The 26,855-nt window shown below is 18.3% G+C and overlaps 7 protein-coding genes across 7 annotated transcripts; 2 read left to right on the top strand and 5 right to left on the bottom strand.

The window, feature by feature from the left end:
- Positions 1-345: 345 nt before the first annotated feature.
- Positions 346-3,105, bottom strand: PADL01_1315400 (pre-mRNA-processing factor 40, putative; the record flags this gene model as incomplete). The annotated part of the gene is made up of 1 exon (XM_028683690.1): positions 346-3,105. One exon carries the CDS (start codon positions 3,103-3,105, stop codon positions 346-348), a length of 2,760 nt encoding a protein of 919 aa, XP_028539843.1.
- Positions 3,106-4,510: 1,405 nt separating this feature from the next.
- Positions 4,511-5,889, bottom strand: PADL01_1315300 (conserved Plasmodium protein, unknown function; the record flags this gene model as incomplete). Its single annotated transcript, XM_028683689.1, has 7 exons — positions 4,511-4,612; positions 4,761-4,895; positions 4,992-5,049; positions 5,176-5,292; positions 5,390-5,466; positions 5,560-5,681; positions 5,814-5,889. 7 exons carry the CDS (start codon positions 5,887-5,889, stop codon positions 4,511-4,513), a joined length of 687 nt encoding a protein of 228 aa, XP_028539842.1.
- A 902-nt stretch (positions 5,890-6,791) lies between these two features.
- Positions 6,792-7,538, top strand: PADL01_1315200 (conserved Plasmodium protein, unknown function; the record flags this gene model as incomplete). The annotated part of the gene is made up of 5 exons (XM_028683688.1): positions 6,792-6,875; positions 6,997-7,048; positions 7,120-7,181; positions 7,349-7,417; positions 7,491-7,538. 5 exons carry the CDS (start codon positions 6,792-6,794, stop codon positions 7,536-7,538), a joined length of 315 nt encoding a protein of 104 aa, XP_028539841.1.
- A 489-nt stretch (positions 7,539-8,027) lies between these two features.
- On the bottom strand, positions 8,028-8,856 carry PADL01_1315100 (ADP-ribosylation factor, putative; the record flags this gene model as incomplete). Its single annotated transcript, XM_028683687.1, has 2 exons — positions 8,028-8,528; positions 8,683-8,856. 2 exons carry the CDS (start codon positions 8,854-8,856, stop codon positions 8,028-8,030), a joined length of 675 nt encoding a protein of 224 aa, XP_028539840.1.
- A 1,495-nt stretch (positions 8,857-10,351) lies between these two features.
- PADL01_1315000 (inositol polyphosphate kinase, putative) lies at positions 10,352-15,061 on the bottom strand (the record flags this gene model as incomplete). The annotated part of the gene is made up of 1 exon (XM_028683686.1): positions 10,352-15,061. The coding sequence occupies one exon, from the start codon at positions 15,059-15,061 to the stop codon at positions 10,352-10,354; it is 4,710 nt and encodes a 1,569-aa protein (XP_028539839.1).
- A 2,947-nt stretch (positions 15,062-18,008) lies between these two features.
- PADL01_1314900 (protein kinase, putative) lies at positions 18,009-20,375 on the top strand (the record flags this gene model as incomplete). Its single annotated transcript, XM_028683685.1, has 13 exons — positions 18,009-18,151; positions 18,257-18,448; positions 18,626-18,667; positions 18,781-18,856; positions 18,941-18,986; positions 19,083-19,183; positions 19,262-19,280; positions 19,374-19,443; positions 19,554-19,613; positions 19,760-19,802; positions 19,900-19,982; positions 20,103-20,144; positions 20,306-20,375. The coding sequence occupies 13 exons, from the start codon at positions 18,009-18,011 to the stop codon at positions 20,373-20,375; spliced, it is 987 nt and encodes a 328-aa protein (XP_028539838.1).
- Positions 20,376-20,798: 423 nt separating this feature from the next.
- Positions 20,799-24,939, bottom strand: PADL01_1314800 (exportin-1, putative; the record flags this gene model as incomplete). Its single annotated transcript, XM_028683684.1, has 4 exons — positions 20,799-20,858; positions 21,018-21,179; positions 21,329-21,418; positions 21,562-24,939. 4 exons carry the CDS (start codon positions 24,937-24,939, stop codon positions 20,799-20,801), a joined length of 3,690 nt encoding a protein of 1,229 aa, XP_028539837.1.
- Positions 24,940-26,855: the final 1,916 nt, after the last annotated feature.

Genomic DNA, 26,855 nt, shown 5'->3' with positions numbered 1-26,855 from the left:
AGAAAAAAAAGAAATAGATATATATAATATATATATATACAAATGTATAAATTCAATATTAATAATTATCAAATTAAAAAGGTATAAAAAAAAAAATAAATCATACAGAATTGATAATTTTTTTTTTTCTTTGGCTATTTATTTTGTATAAATGATTATATAATAAAAAAAAGACAATATAAATATATATATATTGTATATATATTTATATTTATAATTTTTCCTCTTTTTTTTTTTTTTTTTTTACATTTAAAAATATCAAAATTAAAAATGAATATATTTTCCTGTTGAACTAAATATACATTTTTTTTTTTTCTTTTTATTTTTTTTGGAATTTATATATGGCTAGCTTGAAGCATTTTCAATAGTACGCAACGATTCAATAGTTTGGGCACTTGAATCAGAATCGTCATCTCTTAAATACTTATTGTTTCTAGAAGTTGTTTTATCTTCTTCATCATAATATTCGTGTTCTTTTGAATTTGAGATATCTTTTTTTCTTGAATTTTTATTATACATTTTATTAGAATATGATGAATCAGAGGAATTCTCTAAATCTTGAGAATTTATAAATGTTTTCCACATATTATAAGCAGCTAACTTTTGTTCTTCTTTGGGACATAAGGTACAAACTACGGACCATTTACTTGTGTTTTTCATAATACTAATTACTTTGTTATATGACATGGTTGGTTTAAGATCTGTAAATTTAGAAAAATATTTGGCTACCTTGTTAATATGTTTGATTTCTTTATTTTTTTTTTGTTTTAATTTTTTTTGCAAAGATAAATATATAAAATTCATATTAGCATCAGGAATATTATATTTGTTTTGTACATTAGAAAATGTTTTTAAAAAATCTTCAAGAGTGATATTTTCATCTATAGTAAAATCCATTTCTTTATATGCTTTTTTAATATACGTTTTATGTATTAAATATTGTTCTTGTAAAGAATCAATAAATTCATCAAATAATACTCTTGGTGAGGATCCTTGATGTCCTAATATATCTGTGTATCGTGTATCCTTATATATTTTAGAAACAAAAAATATCCACTGCGTTTTCATATTTAAAATATTATTTTCATGATATTCATTTAATAATTCAATAAAAGCTTCTCTTTTTTTTCTTAAAATACGATAAATTTTTTTTTTAAGTTGCATTTTTTCGACATTATGATATTTTTCATAAAAATCTTCCCAAGCAGCCAAAGCATCAATTTTATGTAATGAATGAAAATCTTCATCATCTCTAAAATATTTTTGAACATCATTCCATTTTAATGGATTTATATTATCTGATGCATATTCTTGAAATTTTTGTTTTAAAATTTCCATCTTCTGTTTTCTTTTTTTTCTTCTTGTTTCCTTAAATTTAGATTTATAATCATCCATAAAATCTTGAAATACTTCATCTCTTTCTTTTTCAGTAATCCAGTCCCACCATTCTTCTTTATAAAATTGGGAAGCAAATTGAACATATGTTGTTGATTCATTTAATTTGTCCCAATTTAATAAGGTTTGAAAAATGATTTCTCTTGATTTTTGTCTTTTACGTCTTTCATTTTCATTATTTCTTTTAATAACATGACTAATATATTCACAGAAAAGTTGCTTCTTTTCACCTTTAGTAAGTATCACTAAACTTGACCATCTATTATCAGTTTCTAAAATTTTTAGAGCACTATCCCATGTCATTTTTGGATTCACTTTTTTTTCTTCGAATAAAAATTTCAAATGTTCTCTTGCATCATTTTTATTATCAAATTTTTCCCATGTCATACTTGATTTATCATTATTATTATTATTGTTGTCTACTTTTTTATTTATTTGTTCTATATTATTAACATTTACATAATTTGTACTATTATTATTAAATGGAATATTCTTATTTCTTTCATTCATTTTATATTCTCCATTACTATTATATATATCATCACATATATTATTACTATCATTTGATTTATCATTCGTTTCAGCTTCATGTTCTTCTTCATCTTTTATATTTTCTTTTTTATTATCATCTTTATTTTCTAATTCTTTCTCTTCTAAAGCACACTCTAATTTTATTTTTTTAATTTCTTCTGGTTCATCCCATACACTAATATTTTTTTCTTCATGATACCAATATTTTCTTCCATCACTACAAGAATATTCTTTCCATTTTGTTTTTTCAGAAATTCTTATTTCTTCTTTTGTTTTTAATTCATTTGGTTTTTCCCATTTGGAACATTTAGTTATGGAATTATAATAAAACTTCCTTCCATTTTTTGCTACCATTTCAACCCATCCATGTTTTTCTATATTAAAATTATTCATATAGTTAGTATTCATACTGTTATGTAAATTCATTAAATGTGTATTCATCATTTTTTGAGAATTATTTGGTATCCCATCTTTATTGTATATTTTCATCATGTTAGGATTATTCGTGACCATGTCATTTATATTTTCCATATTATTTGGTGGTATGGGCATTCCTAAATTATTTGGTTGTCCATACATTATATTATTATAATTATCGTAACCATGATGCATGTGCATTAAATTTTTATGATAGTAGTCAGATGTATTCATATTGGGTAATAAACCAGGCATAAAAGGCATGCCTATTGGGTTCATTGGATTAGCGCCCATGAAGTGGCTATTATTTATATTGTGTGGTACTATACCTGGAAGGTTTGGTATATTTGGTAAACCAGGGAAATTGGGAAAATTTGACAAATTAGGTAAATTGGATAAATTCAGTATATTTGGCATACCTGGAATAGTTGGTAAATTGGGTATTTGAGGGATGCTTGGTGGAGACGGTCCTGCAGGTATATTTGGCCCACCAGGTATATTTGGCCCACCAGGTATATTTGGCCCACCAGGTATATTTGGCCCACCAGGTATATTTGGCCCACCAGGTATATTTGGCCCACCAGGTATATTTGGCCCACCAGGTATATTTGGCCCACTAGGCATATTTGGCCCATCCGATACATTTGGACCACTTGTTACATATTCACCATTAGTTATATTTGTTTCATTTATTATATTTTGTTCATTGGGTACATTTTCTATATCTGATGAAATGGGTATATTAGGCATATTAGGAATCATATTGCTACAACTACCATAATGAATAATATAATGTTTAATATATATATATATATATTATTTATATTTTAATTTTTTTTCTTTTCTTTGATAATATAATATTTTAATATAATATAAATTTTGTCTCAATAATAAAAGAAAAAAATCACCAAAAAAATATTTATATATTATTTTATTCGAAATCAACAATAATATTTTATAGAAAAAAAAGAAATAATGTATAAAGGGTTACCAAATATAATTACATAAACTTATATAAAATATATATATATTTTTTTTATTTATTCATTTACGTGAAACATTAATTATAATAATATTCTGTGTGTTAGAAATTGTATTTTTTCAAATTACATTATGCCCATATTTATTTTAAACAATTCGTAAATATTATATTATATATATACTTTTTTTTTTTTAATGTATATTACATATATTATAACTTATAATTTTATTTTTCTCTTTATTAATGTTTACAGAAAAACTAATAAAAGGAACATTATATAATTTTTACTTCTTCGAAAATATAATATCATATTTTTATTGTAACAATAATTAAATTTTTTTTTTCTTTTTTTTCTATATGATTGCCTACATATATATAATTATATATATATATTATAAATATATATTTATATATGTATATCTAATGGGTACTTATATTTTAATATATATATTTATATATTTACATATATATATTTTTATATTATAAATTAAAAAAATATATATTTTTAAAAAATATCAATAAATTTTATAAAACATATATTTTTTATTATTTCTTTTTTCTACAATTATTATAGATAAAAAAAACTATAAACAAAATAGATATATTTTTAAAAAATATATAAATATTATATATATACATTTTTTTTATATATTTAATTTTTAATTAATATATTATACTTCAGGATGGTTTTGTTGTCATATAAAAGTAAATATATAAATATATATATTTATTTATTTACTTAATCTTAATTTTATATTTATATTTTTATATATAGAAAGAAATATTAAAGTGTTTGAACACTTTATTTTATATAAGTGTTAAGTAATGTAAAAAAGAAATAAGAATTATGTATAATAAAAATAGTACATGATCCATATGGTGTCATGAAAAATAAAAATAAAACATTAAATCTTTGTATAAATAAAAATGTTTTTAATAAGGAAAATACAAAATATGTAAATATTTATCATATATATATTTGAGATGTAAAAGTTTTTTTTTTTTTTTTTTTTTTTTTTTTCATATTAATTGTTAATTATGATAGTAGATAAATCGTATTCCTCAAACTAAGAATATATTTTCTAATGGCACATATTCTATAATGAGCAAGAACCATTTATATATGTATGTATACAATTTATTGTATATTATTTTTTGTATTCCTTGTATATTATATTTTTATATCTAACATTTTTTATTTCTAAATATTTCCATTTGTTTACTAGCTGTTTTTTGAAGTTGCATTAAGAGTGATGGGTTTTTTGTTTTGATTAATATACTAATGTCCTATATATTATAATAACGATATTACCATATATATGAAAATTTATTAATAATAAAATAAAGATATATAAAAAGAAATTATATATAATTAATATTTTATAATGTCTATTTTTAACTATGTGTCTTTTTTTTTTTTTTTTTTTTAGTATACCTTTAGCCTATTATACATTATACCATTTTTTGATTTAATTACATTGTATCTGTATGTTATATTCTCCTTTGTAACTTCGTCAGATGATTTAATAAATTGACACATCAATAATTCGATAAATTTGTATTCCATATTCTTATAAAAGCAAGGAAGTTATGAAAATGCAACATAGTTCAATTTATAGAATTAAATAATGAAAATATAATTCATGTATATTTTTTTTATTTTTACTTTTATGAATTCAAGTTGAGCTATTCCATTCTGCTTAATTGTAAAAATAGCTAGAAAGCTATATATATATATATATATATATAAAGAAATTGCGAGTTATTTATTAGAGTAATAATACCATATATAATTTTAATATAATTAAAAAAAAAGAAAAGAAAAAACATTAAAAATTTCCTTTTTTTACCTTTGTGGATCTTTAATACAAGAATTAAACATTTTTATTAAAACTTGTAAATATTCAGAAAAATTGATCATAAGTTTTTGATTATTTTGCATATATTCAAAGTCGTTTTCATTTACTCTAAAGAATAGAAAATATATATATATATATAAATATTTTTTTGATAAATATTTATATAATAGGTACATAAGTGTTATTAATGCATGTTATATGTTACATCTGTGTGAAGTGGAAGAATAAGTCTGTTTCGCTAGTCAACACAATTTTAATACTTTGAGCATTTAATTCATCACCCTAAGGGAAAAACATACATACGTATGTATGTATGTATGTATATATATTTAATATATATATATATATTTTTATTTCCTCTTCTTCCAATATTACTAGAACAAATATATTTACACTGATAACATCTAAGGAACCTACTTCCTGAGGTGTGTCTTCATATTGCTGCATTCTTATTTCAAAAGGAACATCTTTGCTGTAAGATAAATTATATCCATCAACTGAAGGAGAATAAACATTTTATAGAAAAAATATATTATAATAAATTAATTATGATATATATTTATTTTGTTTATATTACATTGTGGCTTTTTTTTTTTTTTTTCTTTTCTTTTACTTTTCCTTATTTTAACCTAAACATGGATCTAACTGTTGCAATGATGAAAAATCAAATTGGCATAAAAAATTATTCATATCCGGTTTGTTCATTTTTTTTTTTTTTCTTAAAATTTTAGTAGATCTATATTTTATCTCACTTAATATATATAATAGGTATAACAAAATAAATCTAAATTAAAGTTAATTAGTAAAAAAAAAATATATATATGAATTTATAAATAAGACTGGAATATTTGTTTTTTCTTTGTTTAATATTATATATTAGATTAATTTATGCATTAATATACATTACAATTAATTATTATAATAATTAATTTTTTATAATAAGAAGGGTATTTAGCTTATACTTAATTTTATTTTAATTATTTATTCTTGTATAATATTAAAAAGATTATAAATGCGTGCATACAATGTTTAGAATAAATCATATTTAAAATATAAGAAAAAAATATATAAATATAATGATAAAATAATAAAATGTCTTTTAAATATATGTTTTTAAGAATTATAAAAAATAAAAATATGTAGGAGAGAAATGGAATGAGAAAATTATACAAATATATAATCTATAATATTGTATTTGAATAATATTTCAATGGAAATATACGTGTCCACAATATAAATCATATATTAATCAATTTTGAATAATATCTGTTTTATTTTACAAAGGGAAAATAATTCTCTCATTTTTTTATATCTTTTTTAATAACAATCGTATTAATAATACTATTTAATAAATCCTGTATTTCTTATTATACATAAATATGTTATGTATAACTGTAGTTGTATTTACACACAAGCATAATAATAAACCATAACAGATTAAATATAATATATATATATATATATATATATATAAGTTCATAAATGAATATATTATAATTTACTTTTTATATATTTATAAGCTATAAAGATTTATAAAATTAATACATTATCTAATTATATGTAATATTTTTTTTTTTTTTTTTTTTTTATAAATTTGCCCACTCAAAATGAGGAATATCTTATTTATCCTCTTCTTTTTTTTGTGTGTTGTCTATGCACAAATTCCATATGATGTTCAAAGGATATATAAGGTTCTTATTTTGTTATAAAGAAAGAAAAATAATAATAACAAAATAAAACATGAGCAAGTATATATATATATATATATATATATATATATAATATTGTTATATGTATCTTTTTTTTATATAGCCAACAAATCCTCAATCTGTACATGCCCTTCCGGGAGACAAAGTTGCTTCAGGTTATAATAAAAAGAATCTATTATTTCTTCTTTCATTTTATTGTTTTGTTAATTTTATTATTTTTTTTAAGATTACAAATATAAGGATACTAAAATGGAAGTGGAAAAAGAGAATAGCAAGAATACTTTAAAGGTAAAATTTTCATTGTAGTAACTATGTTATAGCAACTCACTTGATAATGTTACTAGATATAATGTGTACAATTAACATGTATAAAATTTATATGATGAATGTAAAATATATGTATATATATAAATTTATTTATATATATAAGTACATATATTATTTCCACCTTTTAGTGGTTAGCACAGAAGTATTACAAGGATGTGGATGAAACGAATAAAAATATTTTAGAAGAATTAGATCAAGTAAATATTTTAATAATATATATATATATATATGTGAATACACCATTTGCTTTTATTTATTATTTTTTTTTAGCTTAGTGATATAATTGGGGAGAGAACATTATACTTCACTATATTTTAAATAAATATACAGTTTTTATAAAAATTGTATGTTATATAAAAATTTATGGTATTAATTAATTATAGTATGTTTCTTTTGTTATTTAAATAATTATAAAAAAAAAAAAAAAAATTTATTTTTTTATTTTATTTGTATTACTGATACATGGTTAATTATATAAAATTGTTTAACAAAAAAATAAAATAAATAATTTTATAATAATATAATGCAAATAAAATATAATATACAAAAACAAGTTAACAGTAATATAAAAAATTAAAAAAAAAAATAAAGTGTTATACGTATAGTATTCTTATGTTATAAAGATGTATAGATACGAAATATAGAAAGTATGGTGCTTTAAATGTATTAATATTTATATAGACAGGATTCTTTAAAATAAAAAAGAGTGTGACAAATTTATATATATATATATATATATATTTCATACTTGTATGATATACATTAAAAAAATATTATCCCTGATGTTCTCATACAAAAATAAAAATATTACAGTTGCAAATATTTAGTAGCAGTTCTTCTATCAATACTATTTAATTCGTTATTATAAAAAGGTAGATTATAATAGAGTAACCATTCTAAGCCTTCTTTCAATCCTTGACCCGATAAAGTACTACAAGATATAAAATTACATCTTATTGACAAATCTTTTGGTAAAGCAAAAAAGTTAATAATTTCTTGAGATGACATACATCCATTAGAATCTTGCTTATTCATAAAAATTAGAAATTTACATTTTCTATAAATAAATCTAAATTCATAAAGAATACGTATAAATTCATCTCTTGCTTCACTTAAGTTTGCTTTTTGTACACTATCAACAATATATATAACATCATTAGATATATCTGAATATTCTTTTATTAAATTATAAGAACAATTCTTTCCAACTTCATAAAATGTAATATCATAATTTTGTTCCTTCGTGTCGTCTTTTTCAATTTTTAAATTTATCTTGAAATTCTCTTCATTAATAAAAAGTGTACTCACCTAAAAAAAAAAGAAAAAAAAAAAAAAAAAAAAAAAAAAAAAAAAAAAAATATATATTTATATATACATATGTGTATATTTTTATAATTTTTTTCATATATATATATATATATATATATATAAATAATTATAAAATTTTTTGTTTATTTATTACAGTCGTTATTAAATATCCAAGCTTGAAAAAATATATTATGGATGTTTTTCCAGATGAAGGCAACCCAAAAATAATAAAACTTTTTTTGGTTATTTTTGATTTAATTTCAAAAAAACGTTGTAACATAAAAAAAACAAGAATAAACCATCTTTTTATAACATCTAAAACATTCATATTTCCTGCACTACTATCTTCAAAATGAAAAATAAACAAATAAAAATTAATAAAATATAAAATAATATAATATATATGAAATTTATATATGTATATTATATTTATTTTCAAATCATTTCACAAATCTACCTTTTTCAGGTTAACACAAATTTCTTTTCAAAATGTGACCATCCTTTATTACAACATTCAATTCAAATAAATACTATTATTCTATATATTTCATAAATTTTAAGGGGCAAAAAAATAAAAAGTAAAATATAGAATAAAATAAAATAATATACAAATAAAATTATATTCTAATTAATATATATATTTATATGTTTATATTATAACATCAACAAATGTATATATCTTCTTTTAATTTTTATTAACTGCTATAATTAGACTATTATTACATAATTTAGTATCAATCTGGTATATATATATGAACAAATGTGTGTACAAAAATATATATATATATATATATATTATTTTATTCCTGTTGTTTTTATATATAATTATTTTTGATTTTCTTGTAAATTATATCTATTAAACATAAAAATTAATATATTCTATTATTATTCATGAAATATCTTATTCTTTATGTTATAGAACAAATAAAAAAAACAATTTATTTCATAATTAAATATTTAAGCAACTTAAATAGAAGCAAAAAAAAAAATAATAAAATAAAATAAATTATATGTTAATTTTAAAAATATATATTTATATAAATCAAATGTTATAATAACACATACAAATATAACAATTAAAATATATCATTTATAATTGTAGAGGTAAAAAAAAATAAATATATATATATATAATATAATATAATAAAATAAATAAAAATATATGGAAATCTTAAGTATAATTAAATTTATTTTAAAAAATAAAACACTATAAAAAAAAATAAAATAAACATAAATTTAATAAGAATAAATAAAGTGAACATAAAAATATATAAAAATTGGATTAAATTGAATGTATTAATATTCCAAATAAAGATTAAAAGAAGAAAAAAAAAAAAAAAAAGAAATTAAACATAAAACTCAAAAATAAGTAAAAGTCGAAAAAAATTGAAAAAAAAAAAAAAAAAAAACTTTAATGTTTATACTTTTGACAAGAAAAATTAATATATATATATATATATATATATATATATATATATTTATATATTTATAATGTTATATACACACATGTATATAAAAAATATATATATTTTAATATATATTTGTAATTTTGATGTGCAACTTGTAGATCCAATGTTCCCTTTAATATTTAATCTATTAAAATATTTTTTATTATATATAGTATATAATATATGACATTATATATATATATATATATATATATATATATTTTTATTTATAAATTTTATAATAATCATGCCATTTTAATACTCCATCAACTTTTTAATTTTAATTTTAATTATCCAAATCAAAAAAAAAAAAAAAAAAAAAAAAAAAAAATTAAACTCATATCAAATAATTTCATTATATTTAAAAATTTTTTTTTACATATCAAGGGAACTTTCTGAAGAATAGGTGTTACTAGAATTGGAGGTGAAACCATATATTTGATTATATATGGGAACTTTTGTTAACTTATCCAATCTATTTTTGATTAGATTATTATAATTTATTTTATTAACATATGAATCTTTTTGTGTACCCATAAACCGATTGTACTTATATATATTAGGTTCTGATAAAGATCTACGTAAGTATTTATAATTTTCATTTGTTTCTGTTAATGGTAGTATTAAATTTTTATATGTTTCCAAATCATTATTTTCATATATATTATTAATATAATTTAAATTTTCATTTGTATATTTTATATTATTAAATGTATAAATATTTTTTTCATAATTCATATTGAATATATTAAATTCTTCCTTATTTTGTGGATATTCCTTGTTATATATATATTTCTTCTTATGTAAAGGTAATATATTTAATTGATTATATTTTGAATATTTTTTTTTCTTTTTTTTTTCTTTTAAATTATATTTACTATAAGGAAAAGGATTCTTATTAATTGCATTAATATACTTATCATCACATATATTATCACATATATCATGATATATATTATTATATGTATCATTATATTGAATATTATATTTATTATCATATTTATTATAATACTTTTCATTATATTTATTAATATATTCTTCATTTTCTGCTTTATTACTATTCTCAGGATCAACCTTATAATAAACATTGTCATGATATTTTTTCTTATTATTTTTCATATTTGATAACATACTTAATTTTTTTAAAAACAGCTTGCGTATTTTTTTTTTGTTTTGTTTTTCCTTCTTTTCTTTTATTTTATTGTCATTCTTCAAATATGAAATGATATCATCATTACATGACATGCATCTTTTATACATATAACAATCATGAGTAAATGAATTTTTCTTATTCATTTTTAAATGATAATTTTTAAAATCCTTATGTATTAATATAGTATCTGAGTTATAATTTAATTGTTCGTATACATTATTTTTATTACTTTTATAGAGAGTATCTTTTTCTAACTTATATATCATTTTATTTAACATATTTTCTTTTATATCCATTTGTTTTATTTTATTTCGTACCTCTAATATATTTACATTCATATCAGACAAATCGTTCGTTTCAATATTTGTATGTTTTAAAAATTTTTGTTTACTTATTTGTTTACATATTTGTTTATTTTTCAATAACAATTGTTCTTTTTCTAATTTCCATTTTTCAATTTCCATTTTAATCATTTGATTTATTAAAACTTTTAAGTTTATATTCCTTTTTAACACATTAAAATTTTTTATTATTTTAATATGCTTGGTATTATTTTTTTCTACAATGTTATCATATATTTTATTTGTTTTTAATACTTGTGTATCTTTATTTTTTTTTTCATGTATGATATTTTCTTCCTCCTCAGGAGAAAGGTTCATATTTTCCATTTCTTCCTTTTCGAAATAATAATTACTTATTTCTTTTTTATAATTTGTTTTTGTTCTTTTTATATTATCATCTTTATTCTTCCTTTGAAAATTTACATTTTCTTTATATGTTTCAATAGATATATCTTTTTGATTTTCATCACAATTAAATGAATAAAAATCTTTTTTATTATCTTCACAAAGATTATTATTAATGGGCTCATTACTTACATTATAATATGACAACGAATAATCTTCTTTTTTTTTTATCTTTTCATCTCCTTGTTGTACATTTTCCTTATTATAATCATCATTACTTGAATGTGTTAATTTTTCTTTTTCCTTTACTTGTTGATCAGTATTAATATGTTCTTTAATTTTTTGATAAAAATTGGATGCTATTTTTAATGTTTTAATGATTGTCTCTTGTATTATTTCATCATATTTATTATTGCTCTTTGTATGTATATTATTATCTAAAATAGATTTATTTTTTCTTTTATTATGATATGTTAATAATAATATATTATTATTAATATTATTATTTATATTTTTATCATAACATATGTTATCCATATTATTATTCATATATTTTATTACATCCTTATGATCATTTAAAATATTATTTTTTTTTTTTTCCTGTATATTTTCCAGAGAATCTTTATTTAAATGAATTTTATTTTGAAGAGTATCTTCTTTGTATTTATCATCAATAGAATTTAGAGTATTATCATTATAAATATCTTTTCCATCTTTTGTTTTCTTGTTATTACATTCAAGTATCTGGTATGGTAAATGTTTATTTTGTATAGACATATTGTACGATTTTTTTAATAATATATTTTTTTTTCTTTCGTCACTGTGCATATAAATATTATTACTTCTTGAAACATTTTTGTTACCATACAAAATTTCCTCATTATTTATATTTATTCTATCATTTGACGTATGACATGTTTTTATTTTATTCATATATTCTTTATCATTATTATAATTTTGAATATAAAATGAATTGTTCATTGTATTATTTAAGCTTTTATCCATAGTGTTTTCCAAACTTTTATATATATTTTCTTTTTCTTTTAAACAAGTGTTGTACATTATCTTATTATTTTCATCATATAAATGAGTATCTACTAAAGGATCTATATCATTTTGAGAAGAGCCAATATTTTTATCATATGAATCATTATATTCATAATATTTACATTTATTAAAAGTTTCTTCATTATCTGGATTGTCTTCCACCCTTGATGTACTAACAGAATTATTATTAAGAAGACAATGAATTCCCAAATTATTCATATAAGATGTGTTTTTTATATTATATGGATTATTTGATAAACTATTATGTAATTTATTTGCAAAAGAAAATAAAGGAGTACTATAAACATCTTCTCTTATTGCATAGTCAGAAAAGCTTTGGTATTTATTTTCATTTATATATAATTTTTTTTTTTTTTTTTTTTTAATTTTATTTATATTGCCATTTCTGTTTTTTGTTTTTTTATTTTTAGGGATTTCTTCCTTTTCATTTTGTGACAAAAATTTATTTATATATTCTGTACTTAATAAATCCGAATTATTTATATTTTTCGTTTTTGTATCATTCTTTTTTATATTTAAATTTTTATTACTGTTCACATTTTTATTATTATTTACAAATTTGTTATTATCCAATTGTTTATTATTACTTACATATTTTCCCTTTGCCTTTTTAAAAAATTCCATATTAATATACACCGTTTTTTTTTTCTTCTTTTTGTTGTCTTCATAAACAACAGATCTTGACTTTTTTAAAACCTTGCGATCTTTAATTTCTTTCATATTATAATTTTCTGAATAAAAACAAGTAGTAATTTCATATGGTAAGAAATAAATATTATGTATAGAATTATTTAAAATCTGAATCGACTCTATTAAATTTCTTAAACCAAAAATATATTCTTCATCCGCTGAAGGATTATCTTGTAAATATATGGTATTAGCAAAATCAATCATTCTAATATCTAAAGAATTAGATCTAGCTTTTTTATCACTTAATCCACCATCAAAAACCCATAATAAAGAAGAAGACCAAAAACGATAATGTCTCAATTCGACTATACAATTAAAAAAACTGTGTAACTTTTCAAGTAATAAGGGTATTAATTCTTCGTATAATAATGACCCATTCCAAAACCAATTTCGAATTGCCCATGGAATATGTTCTTTCCTTAGATTTCTTCCCCAGTATTTATCTTTATAAAATAATGTATCACTTACTTTATTATAATGTTGACATCCACATAATCTAAAACCTAACGAATGACTAGTTGTCTTAAAACTCTTTTCAACTTGTCTTTTCTTTTTTTCTATTGATGCTCCAATCTTCCTTTGTCTCTTTCCCATTTTTATATCTAATACACAAGGTCTTTTAAATCCATACACTAAATCTTCAAGAATTATATGAGGTACACATTCTTTTCTTCTTTTGAATTTTTTTGGTGTTGTATTTAGGCTACTTTCATTAAATCGTTTTTTTACACTGTCATCGTTATTTTGTTTTGTATGTTGTTCATCGATTTTTTTATTGTTAAGGTCATCATTATTTTTATTTATAATTTCATCGATTTTTTTATTGTTAAGATCATCATTACTTTTATTTATACGTTCATCTTTTTTTTTATTGTTAAGATCAACATTACTTTTATTTATAAGTTCATCGTTATTTTTATTTATTTCATCATTCTCAATTCCGTATTTATCTCCATATATATTTGACACATTATTTTTATCAATACTTTTCATGTGATTCACTTTATGTTCCATTAATTCACCACCTGACATATTTTCATGTGAATTCTCATGTATATCTGCGTTTGAAATATTTGTCCTCATTCGTATGAGTTCAGAATATTTTTCTTCTTCAATAAAGTACCTTTCATCAGTGTTTACAAAATTATCCTTTTCGCCTTTATCCATTTTGATATATTTTTTATATCTACTTTTTTTTTTCTTTTTCTTTTCATCTTGTCCTTTTATTAGATTAGATGAATCATTTTGCTTTTCCTCATCATCAGAACATGATTCAACCAAAATTTCCGTTACGCCATAAAATTTTGGTATGAATTTTTTTAAAAGATGTAAAGGTCCTGACTCAGTTGATGAAGAACCAAAATTTGTCAACTTTTTATAAAAAATATATTCATTTTCTATTAATGGTTTATATACCTTTGATGAATCCTTTGGTTTTATTAATTTGCAATGTCCTCCTACTTGATGTCTATATTCTTCAACATTCATTTTGAAAACACATTTATAAGAAAATATAGAATAAATTATTTTGGTATAGTATACTGAACAACAACACAAAAAAAAATAAAAGAGACAACAAATTTTACAGAAAATGATGATAACTTGTTCCCCTCGTGATATTTATATATTCTAATTGGGTCATATGTGATCCAGAGGTCTTAAAATTATTTTGGCTTATCAGTATTATATATATATATATAAATATATATATATAAGTATATATTTAAAATATTTATACTTAATTTATATATTTAATATTTAATATATTTTTATTTTATTATTTTTTTTTTTTTTTATATGTTTATGCTTAATTTTTTTTTTATTTTTTATTATTTTTTTTTTTCATAGTTATTTAAGAATTTCCCTCTTTAGCATATTTGAACAGATATCCATATTTTTCTCACATTTTTGAAATAGCACAACTTGCAATTAACAAATTACAGAAAATGGAAAGAAGAAGAAACAGATATAAAAGAAAGAAGAAAAAAAAAAAAAAAAAAAAAAAGAAAGAAAAAAAAAAAAACCACTAAAATAGTCTCACATTCTAATTACATCCTACTAAATAATTTAGGTCTTCTTTTTTTCTTATTATTAATTTTTTTTTTTTTTCCAACTCCTCATATATCAGTAATTCCATATTTCTTTTTTTCTTTCTTTTTTTTTTTTTTTTCTTTTTTAGTGATATATATAAAATGAACAAATAGGAATGAATAAAAAAATAAAAATATGTATCAATTAATAATATTATATATATATATATATATAATAATAATAATAATTTATCTTATACAAATATTGATGAAATTACTTATAAATTATTATTTTTATTGTTTTGTTCTATATTTATAAGATATAATATAATACATAAAATTTATTTATCTTTTATTTTAAGTGTAATTATCAATAATTAAGACATATATAAATCAAATTTATATATAAATATATTACTTTATCTTTTAAATTCATTAAAAGCATATAAAAACAAGGAATATAAAAAATAAAGTATATACAAATAATATATATGAAAATATTATATATATATAAAATATATATATAGTATTATAATACTATGAAATGTTTTGAATATAAAAACAATTAGATTTACAAAAAAAAAAAAAAATAAAAAAATAATAAAAATAAAAAGATATAAAAATGAATATTTTATAATTATTTAATGAAAAAAGGTAAAAATGAAAACTATAATATATAATATATATATATATATATATATATAAATGGAAAACTTTATATGTATTTAAGAAAAAAAGAATATATATTTTTTTTATTAATATTCATTTATTCTTTTTCATTTGTTATATGATAAAAATCATTTTATTTATTCATTATAAATTCATAAAATTATAAAATAATTTTTTTAATTTTTCATTTTTTTCTGTATATTGTATTAATAACAATATATTTGTTCTTTTATTCATTTATAAAAATAAATAAAAAAAAAAAAAAAAAAGCATTCGCTGTTTTATGAATATATTTATATATTTCAATTAATTTTTTATTTTTGTATATATTTAATGTTAAGATCGTCCTGTTATGCTTTACAAATATAAGATGAACTTTAAATGGTATTCGGGTAAAGAATACAATAATAAAAAAAAAAAAAAACATATATATATATATATATATGAAGGATATATTTACATGTAATAAAAATAAATAATTATTATGTTAAATAAAATAAATGAAAAATATATTAAAATTATTTTACATATTGAATTTCTTTACACATTTTTATATTTTATTGTTAAAGTATTGTAATTAAATATATATATATATATATATATATATATATATATATATATTAAAAGGAACATTCTATACTGTTCTTATTATTTATTATTTAATATTTTTTGTTTTTTAAAAAACATATATATATATATATATATATATATATATATATATATATATACCCTTACAAAATAATAGTTAATATTATATACATATATACAGAATGTATCACTTTTTAATCTAATATAAAAATATGAAATTTTTAATATAACAAGGAAAATAATTAATATGAAAATATATAATATAAAGAAAAATGTATAATTTTTTTTTTTCTTTTTCTTAGTAACTTATATATATTATTTAATTAAAGAATATTTCTGTTTTAATATTCATATATTTTTCATAATAATATATAATTTTAAAAAAAAATAAATAACATTAAATATAAAATTATGCGTAAATAAATATATAAATAAATAAATAAATATATATATATATATATATATATATATATATATATGTGTAGATAAAATTTTTTGATTACGATAAAAATATGTTTCAACATAAAAATGATAACTAGGAAATCACTAATAATATAGAACATATTTTATATTTACTTAAAGGTTTAATACTTATTTCATTCTCTTAAAAAAAAAAAAAAAAAATTGAAGCTTATGCACACGTTCATTTTTTTTATTAAAAGGTCTACATATATAATACAAATTAATATATGTAAGTATTATTTCTTATTGTATCAATTATATGATTTTATTGAGTAAAAAAAAAAAAAAAAGTTTCATCTATTTTATGTAGATACATAAAATGTCTATTCCTTTTTTCCGCATTCATATTATTTTCAAAATAATAATATATTTATATTTTATATAATGAACTACAATTTATATTATTTTAATAAGATAACATATATGTATTTATATATATCTATTTTTTTTTTTTTTTTTTTTTGTGTGTCTTGTTGTTCATGTTCATTTTGTTTTTCTACATAATTAAAGTATTAAGAGAAAAGTATAATCTGTAAGATTATTGTTTTATGGTACACATATTTAAAATATTATGAACATCCAATAGTTTAATCATAAATATTAATCAATAATAATATATATATATATATATATATATATATTTATATGTATATTCCCCATTTTTTGTATACAACATTACAATAAGAATGAATAAAATGAAAAGTACTAAAATTGAAAACCCAAAATATAAATTAATGAAATTGATTGGAAAGGGGACATTCGGAAAAGTATATTCTGCTATTGATATGTCTACTCAAGAAGCAGTTGCAATTAAAAGATCTCCAAAATGGTTTATATAAATATATATATTATATTAATATGAAAAATATAAAAAATTCATCTATCTGTATGTACGTGTGATAAAATATCTATTTGTATTTATTACTTCTTAAAGGAGAAATAAAGTTTCAAGGGAAGTTGATTTGTTAAAAAAAATGAATGGTAGTAAAAATATAGTTAAAATAAAGTCTGTATTTTACACCACTACCAAAAAAGGATATAGAATTCAGAACATTGTTTTTAAATATATGACATATAGTTTGGGAAGATATATAAGAATGAAAAAACAAGAAAAACGAGAAAATAAGTAAAAAATAAAATACATATATATATATATATATTAAATGAGGACATATTATTTTATCATATAAAGTGAATATATATAAATTATTTGAACAATTATCTTACCTTTGTAAAACATACAATATACCATCTTTAAGAACATATATTTTATTAATTACACAATTATGCTTTTTATTTCTAGATATGATAGAATAAAACCAGATGACTTAAAAAATATTATTTAGTAAATATAATAAAGAAGAAAAATATAATAATATAAAATAAATGTATAACACATATTTTTATAAATATATATATATAATTATATTTATATGTATATATCTATATACCCTTCAGTCAAATATGTATAGGGATAAAAGATCTACACAAAAATGACTTTGCCCATAGAGATTTAAAACCAGATAATATTTTAGTAATATATTATATATATATATATATTATAAATATTCATTACTTATATATATAATATATATGTATTATATTTTCTTTTCTATAGATTGATTTAGACTCTTCTAATATTAAAATTGAAATATGTGATTTAGGTATTCAAAGGAAAAAAATAAAATAAAATAAAATAAAATAAAAGAATGCCTCCATTTTTAAATGATTCATAATATTTATTTATTAATACCTTAAAGGTTCAGCAAAAAAGGTTCAGAAAAATATTATTTCTATTCCTTATATTTGCTCACGTTGGTACAGAGCACCCGAATTATTATGTGGATCAATGTTTTATACGGTTATAATTTTATTATATAACTTCTATATGATATTTGCATATTTATATTATTAATCATTATATCATTTTATTGTTCAGACGGAGGTTGACTTGTGGTGTGAGTAAAATGTTCAACGGATAAAGAAAATAATTTATTAATTCCTTTATTATATCTATTAATTTATATTTTATTATTTTGTCTTTTTTTTAGCCCTCGGATGTATTATTTTTGAATTAATAAATCTATGTCCGTTATTCCCTGGGAAGTTTAAGAAGGAGGAGTTAGAAAAGGGGAAATAAAATAAAATGAAATATTATTTCTTAATCATATATATATATATATATATATATTTGTATATTTTAACTTATATATTTCTCACCCTTTTTACAGATATTCAGAAGAATGTTCTCAAATTATAAATTTAATTGAGGTCATTGGTTCCCCACAAATGTAAAGAATAAAATATCCTTTATATTTATGACTACTGTGTTCATTAGACAAGGGGATCATTAGAAAAAAAAGAAAAAATTGAAACAACTCAATATCATATAGTATTTATTATATATATATATATATTTATATATTTTTATTGCAAGGAGTTTTTTTGAAAATATTAAAGATCACACCAGTAAAAAAAATGTAAAAACACCTAAATATATTATAAGCACCAATTTTTTTTAAAAAAATATATATATATATATACATTGTAATAACATTTTTTTGTTTATTTTCGAAGACATTACTTATAAAGGAATTATGTGAATTGGACATAAAACCCTTATGCTGGGACAAAATTCTTGGAAGCATATTAGAAATAGAGTAAAACACGAAAAAAAAAAAAAAAGAAACAAAAAATAAAAAATTGTACATATTTATTATTAATAAGATAAAATATATTTTGTCCTTATATAAAAATTAAAAAAAAAAATTCATTTATAGGGAAAAGGAATTAATTAATATAATAGATGGGCTTTTAAAATGGTTATTTTAAAAAGATAATTATATATTTAATTGTTCATTTATATTTAATATTATATTTATTTCCTTATTATTTTATAAAACATTTAAAAGATAAAAGCTTTACATACTAACTATAAATTAAAAAAAAATAAATATTTCATTTTTTCATGTTTGTTTTTAAGGAATCCAAATGAAAGATTAAAAATAGATGCCGTATTAAGTAATCCTTACTTTTCTACGTTAAACAAATAGAAAAATTATAAATATAATTAATAAGTATAAAAAAATTGATAAATTTTAGTAAAGTTATTATTATTTTTTTTTTTTTAATATTATATATATATATATATATATATATAATTAAAACAATAATAAAAAAAATATATATAAACAAATATTATTGATTTAAAAAAAAGAATTTCATAAATTATTCATAAATATATATCATAAAAATTTCCACAAAATTTTCCATGAAATTTTTTTTTTAAATGCTCATAATTTTTTTTTTTTTTTATAAATTCTTTTTTGGCTAGTTCCAACAAAAAAAAAAAAAAAAAAAAAAAAAGAAAAAATTTATATATACATATATATATTTTTTTGTTAAATATTTTTATATTGTTTTTCATATTGATTTATTATTTTTTTTTTTTCTACATATTTATATTCTTTTTTTACTTAAGCAACTATATTTGATAAAATTTGTCTAAATTGTTGTTGGTTGTTTGCATTTATAGCCTACAAAGAAAAAAAAATAGTAATAATAATGTTCACAAGTAAATTAAAAATTTTTTAATATTTTATGAATTAATAAAAATGATAACGAATATAAAACTACATATATATATATATATATATATACTTATTTATTATTTTTTTTTTTTTTTATCATCTTACTTGTATCAAAATTGCTATGTCATTTGGATTATTTTTAAAGACTGATAAGAGCGAATTTTGTAAACATATTTGCGAGCTTTCAATAATTTTGTTTGGTAGGCAATTAGCACTAACTTTAAATCCACAGAACAAACGAAATATGTTCATTACTTCTTGCATTATCTGCGAAATGTATATAAAAAAATAAATTAATTTATAAAAAATATATATATATATATATATATATATATATGTACAGAGAACTATGACAGATATAAAATACATACACATATATATAAATTTTTTTATTTATGCATTTTTTTGCTAATTACCCTTTTATTTTTTGGGTCTGCGTAATCTAGAGATTTTAATGTTAAACATAATGTATCGATAATTTGCATTATGGGATATTTACTCAACACCTGAAAATAGGATAAAAATGAATAAGATGTGAAAAACAAGTTAAACATATAAATAAAAAATATGAAGACTATACGTACATAATATATATATATATATATATATATATTATATGCATATTTCATTTTATTTTATTTTTCATTACCTCGCTTGGGTTTGTCATACATGTGGCGTTATTTAACATATTCGATAAGGTTTGAGCTGAATACAAACATATATTTATATCACTAGTATTCTTATAATTCAATGAAATAAGAAGGATACTTGTAATTGCGTCGGCAATTTTTGATTTAATTATATCGTCATTAGAAAAAATATCACAGAATTGCTTATGATTTAATGCTATATGTTCAAAAGACATGAAACTGTGTATAGTTGCTGGAATATTGACTGATATATTATACAATATTAATAGAAGTGGTGATAATACAGAATTTTGTTCTCTTTGCATTTCTAATGATTGGACATTAATAAATTTCCATATATTCATATGTATTTGTGTTATATTATATATATATGGATTAACAAAAGTATCAAACGATTTTTCTTTATGTGTTGAAATTAGATGACATACTAATATACTAAGTTCATTTAATTCATTATATAAATATTTTAATTCTTCATGATGTGTATTTGATGTTTTCATTAGATTATTTGTAGCACCATCTACCATTTGATATGATGTAGGAGTTGTCATATTAAATGTGTTTGCATTCTGGTTATCTACATTAGTTTTCTGTAGTTTATTCATTATCATACTATAAGATATGTTATAAAAATATGGTAATAATTTTACAGTATAATTAAGTGATAAATCTTTAAACAAATTAGAAAGTATTCTGTAAGTAAATAACACAGAATCTCTAACAATGTAATTATTATAAAACAATTCTAAAGATTCACTTATTATAATACCCAAAGTATTATCTAAATCGTTTAATAAAATATCAGTAATATTAATATTAACATTTTTACATAAAGCCCCTATACATTTAATTATAACACTAGATATAAAACTAGCGCAAATATTATCATGTTGTGTTTTGGTAGAATTTAAATACAAATTTTTAACAGCTGACAAATTTTCTAATAACTTATTTAATATACCTTTAAAGAAAAAAATTCGATCTTTATAATTAGCAACCATTTCTTCACTTATATTTTGATCAAGTCCATCATTACTATTATTATTATTGTTGTTGATATTAATTCTATTATCATTATTATTTGTCATTAAATTGTTTGATAAATTATTATTTGATTGTATGGAGACACCACTATCCGTTTTTGATAATTTCTTGAATTTATTAAAATCATAATTTAAAAGTAATAATCCGATTATTTCATAAATATCTATCTGATACTCATGGTTATAATTTTTACTAGAATATAAAAAGCTATAAATATATTTAATGGTATTTTCATCTAATATCATATTGTTATTATTTAATATATTATTATTAATGTCCATTTTTGGATATATATAAGGTATATCTAAAGACGATTCTAATAATTGCAATATATCTTTTATATAGTTTGAAATTACAGATGAATTTGTTTTTAAAAATTTCTTAAAAATATGTACAGATTTCTTAGCAATTTTATTATTATTACTTCTAATACCATTCGTAAGAAATATATGTAATGAATATTCTATATAATTTGGATTTTTAATAAAAAACAAATTTAATCTTTGAAATATTTCCATTAAATTTATATTAATATGATAATTTGTAGAGTTTAAAATTTTTCTGTTTTTTAATAATTCTATTAAACAATCAAAAAGTAAATTATTATAATCTATATTTACTTCATTCGATTCTTTTATATTTTTAAAATATTCTAAAGAATTATTCATAATAATACTATTTTTATTTTGATTATTAATAATCGTATTATTATTCATATTACTTGATGTATTTGTTGATCCTTGTTTATATTCACAATAAATGGATGTAGTAACATAAAATGCATATAATTTAGATTCTATATTATTCCATTTTAAATTATCATAATTTTCATTTAAATATATAATAGCATTCTTAATAATTTCAATAGCTTTTAATTTATCAAAAAGTATTAAACGTTGATATAATTTTTCAATGTTTTCTCTAAAATTAAAAAATGTAGAAAATTCATCATCATCTTCTTCTTCTTGATCATAATCATCTGGTATATATTCTGGGTATTCAAATTTATTAACAATTGTACAAATTAAAGTATTAATAAATACATTAAGTTTATCTATTGATATTTTATACCCACTATTGTTATTAATATTATTATTATTATTATTATTAGTTATGTTATTATTTATGTTATTACTTATATTATTTGTTATATTATTTTTAGCACCCTCATAATCATTTGAAGCACTCTTCATTATAGAGTTGGGACATGAACCTGCATCTATAACATTCTTAAATTTTGTAAAGAATAAACTAAAAAACTTTTCCACAGTACTAGCAATATAAAAATCATTCACAGAAAAAATATCTAAAGCATGAGGTAATACTAAAAATAACATATCAGCCGCTTTTGTACATATTTCATTATATTTTAACATATTCATTTGGTAATCCTTCAATTTATTTATTTCAAAAATTGATTCAACTAATTCTAAACATATATAATTAATTAATTCTCCTCTTTTGCTCATAATATTTTTATTTACATCAAATGTAAGATCTGTTATTTTGGGTGTATTTTGTAAAATACATATAATGTTTATACTTTCAATAAACTGTATTTTGTTTGCTGGGTTCATACCTTTACGTATTAAAGATGTTAGAAATGTATAACTAGCTTCTGTAATATTATTTGTTGTATTTAATGTTTGGTATATGTAGGTTAAAATCTTATCATTAACAACATAATTAATATCAATCCATGGTACATATTTTGATAAGGTAAATATGGATAAAGAGGTTGGTTCAGGCATACTCAAATTCATAATATAATAAAAACATTCAATAATTATTGGTAAATCATTTTCTTTTATAGCTTCTTTTATATTGGTTGTAGTTTGTATAGATTTATTTGAGCACACATTATCTATATATTCAGAATCAAACATATTCATTAATTTTAAAAAAAAATTTATATGTATGGTTTTAATATTTATGTCATTATTTATCATAATTAAATTAATCAGATATTTAAAAGCATCATTCATATTATGAGGATATAAAAATTCTATTAAATATAAATAAAGTTGAATAATTTTATTTAATACACATGAATCTTCATTTGCATTCACATATTTTTTTTCTATATAATCATACAAGGAATTCTTAATTAAAATCATATCTTCTATTTTTAAGCTACCTATCTTTTCAACAATTACATGAATACAAAAAAACTTAACTTCTAATTTGTTACTTTCTAAAAATTTACTCATACAATATTTCCAACAATCTGCACTATTCTGGAAATTCTCACAATATTTTTGAGCATCATTTTTGTTAATATTACTGTGTTCATTACCATACAGGCATAAAATGGCAACCTCGAGTTCATCCATTTTCTTTTTTTTGATATAAAAAATTTTAATTCTGTTAAATATGGTTATGTGTATGTATATATATATATATATATATATATATAAATATATATTTTTGTATTTCTTCTCTATATTACAATAATTAAATATGTTTACAAATGTGAATAAATAAATGTTTATATATATATATTTTTTTTTTTTCAATCCAAGCTTTTTACATATACTCTTCTATAATAATAAAACACATATGTATATAATTATATAGTTAAATATACCAATTGAATATATATAATTATGATACAGTAATTTTCTTTAAAAATAAAAAAAAAAGAAAACAAGAGCCTCTCTATATATTTATATAACCCCCCACTTCATTTATTATTCATATTTAAAAAATAAAAATATATAAATTATGAAATATTTATAGTAAAATTATTTATAAACTTTTCTAATTTTAAAAAAATTTATATATATATATATATATATTTATATTTATATTATTAATATATTTTATTATATATATATTATATTATTATTTTATATATACTTTTCCTTTTTTTTTTTTTCTTTTAAATTATACTATTTTTATATATTAATGGATTTTATATAATATACTCTTTTTTATCATTTTAAAAATAAAGGAATTTTAATAATGGAGTAACTTTTCCTTATTTTTTATTTTATTTTATTTTACTATTTTATTTTATTATTTTTTTTTTTATTTAATTTATATATAATACATAATATAATTAATAAAAGTATATTTTTTATTTACATATATAAAATATATTATATGTATATATAATAATATATTTATTACAAATATATTAATGTATATATATATATATATATATATATACATTATTTTTTATGAGATTCAAAACCTTATATATGAATATATGATTGAATAGTATTTTATATAAAAATAATATAATTACATATAAATCCTATGAACATTATATTATATTTATTATATTATATATATAAATATATTATAAATATAAAATAAATTATTTATTTATATATCATATTTTATATATTATCCTACAAGTTATATATAAAATATTTATTAGTATACAGAAATTAAGTAATATTTTAAATACATATATAATATTATATGTATATATAATATTAAAATTAAGAAAGTTTGACCAACAAAATTTTATCTCATTCAATGATCCACTTTATTATATTAATAATATATATAACAATAAAAAATATATTATACCTAGATTTTCATTTTTATTTTTATTTTTATATTTGTTTTATTAAATATTTTAAAAGTATATGATTAAATAAATTTATATATAAACTTTTTTTTTTTTTTTTTTTTTTTTTCACAAATTTTTTCTTTGGATTGTCACATTACATGATAAAAAAGGAATTTTTTTTATTGTATGTATTTTAAACTATTATATAACTCTAACTAAATATAGATTATATATATATATATTTTAATATTTATGTGTTAATGGACATAGATTATATATTTGTGTAATTTTATTAATATAAAAAAAAAAAAAAAAAAAAATTATATCCTTTTAAAAAGAATATACACAATATTATGATGAGTCCCACAACCTCTCATATATATAAATAAATATATAATATTATTTATGTTTTGTCAATATTTTATTTTAATATTTTTCTTTTTTGATTATGTTTTTTAAAAGACATTAAATTAAGAAGGGTTATAAAATTATACATACATACATATAATATATATATATATATATATATATATATATATATATATATATATATATAATAAAAATTAAAGATATATTCTATTTATAAAAAGAAAAATATATATACATAATTTTTTTTTTTTTTTCTTTCTTTTTTTTTGGTGACAGGGAGTTGAAATAAATGACATTTGTTATTTATTAATATTTCAAAAAAATTTAATTAACTATTTTTTCCGAACATGAATATAT

This window comes from Plasmodium sp. gorilla clade G2, assembly GCF_900097015.1.
Source record: "Plasmodium sp. gorilla clade G2 genome assembly, chromosome: 13".
Taxonomy (NCBI): Eukaryota; Apicomplexa; class Aconoidasida; order Haemosporida; family Plasmodiidae; genus Plasmodium; species Plasmodium adleri (nom. inval.).
The sequence above is the reverse complement of the archived record's forward strand: the minus strand, read 5'-3'. Positions and strand labels throughout refer to the sequence as shown.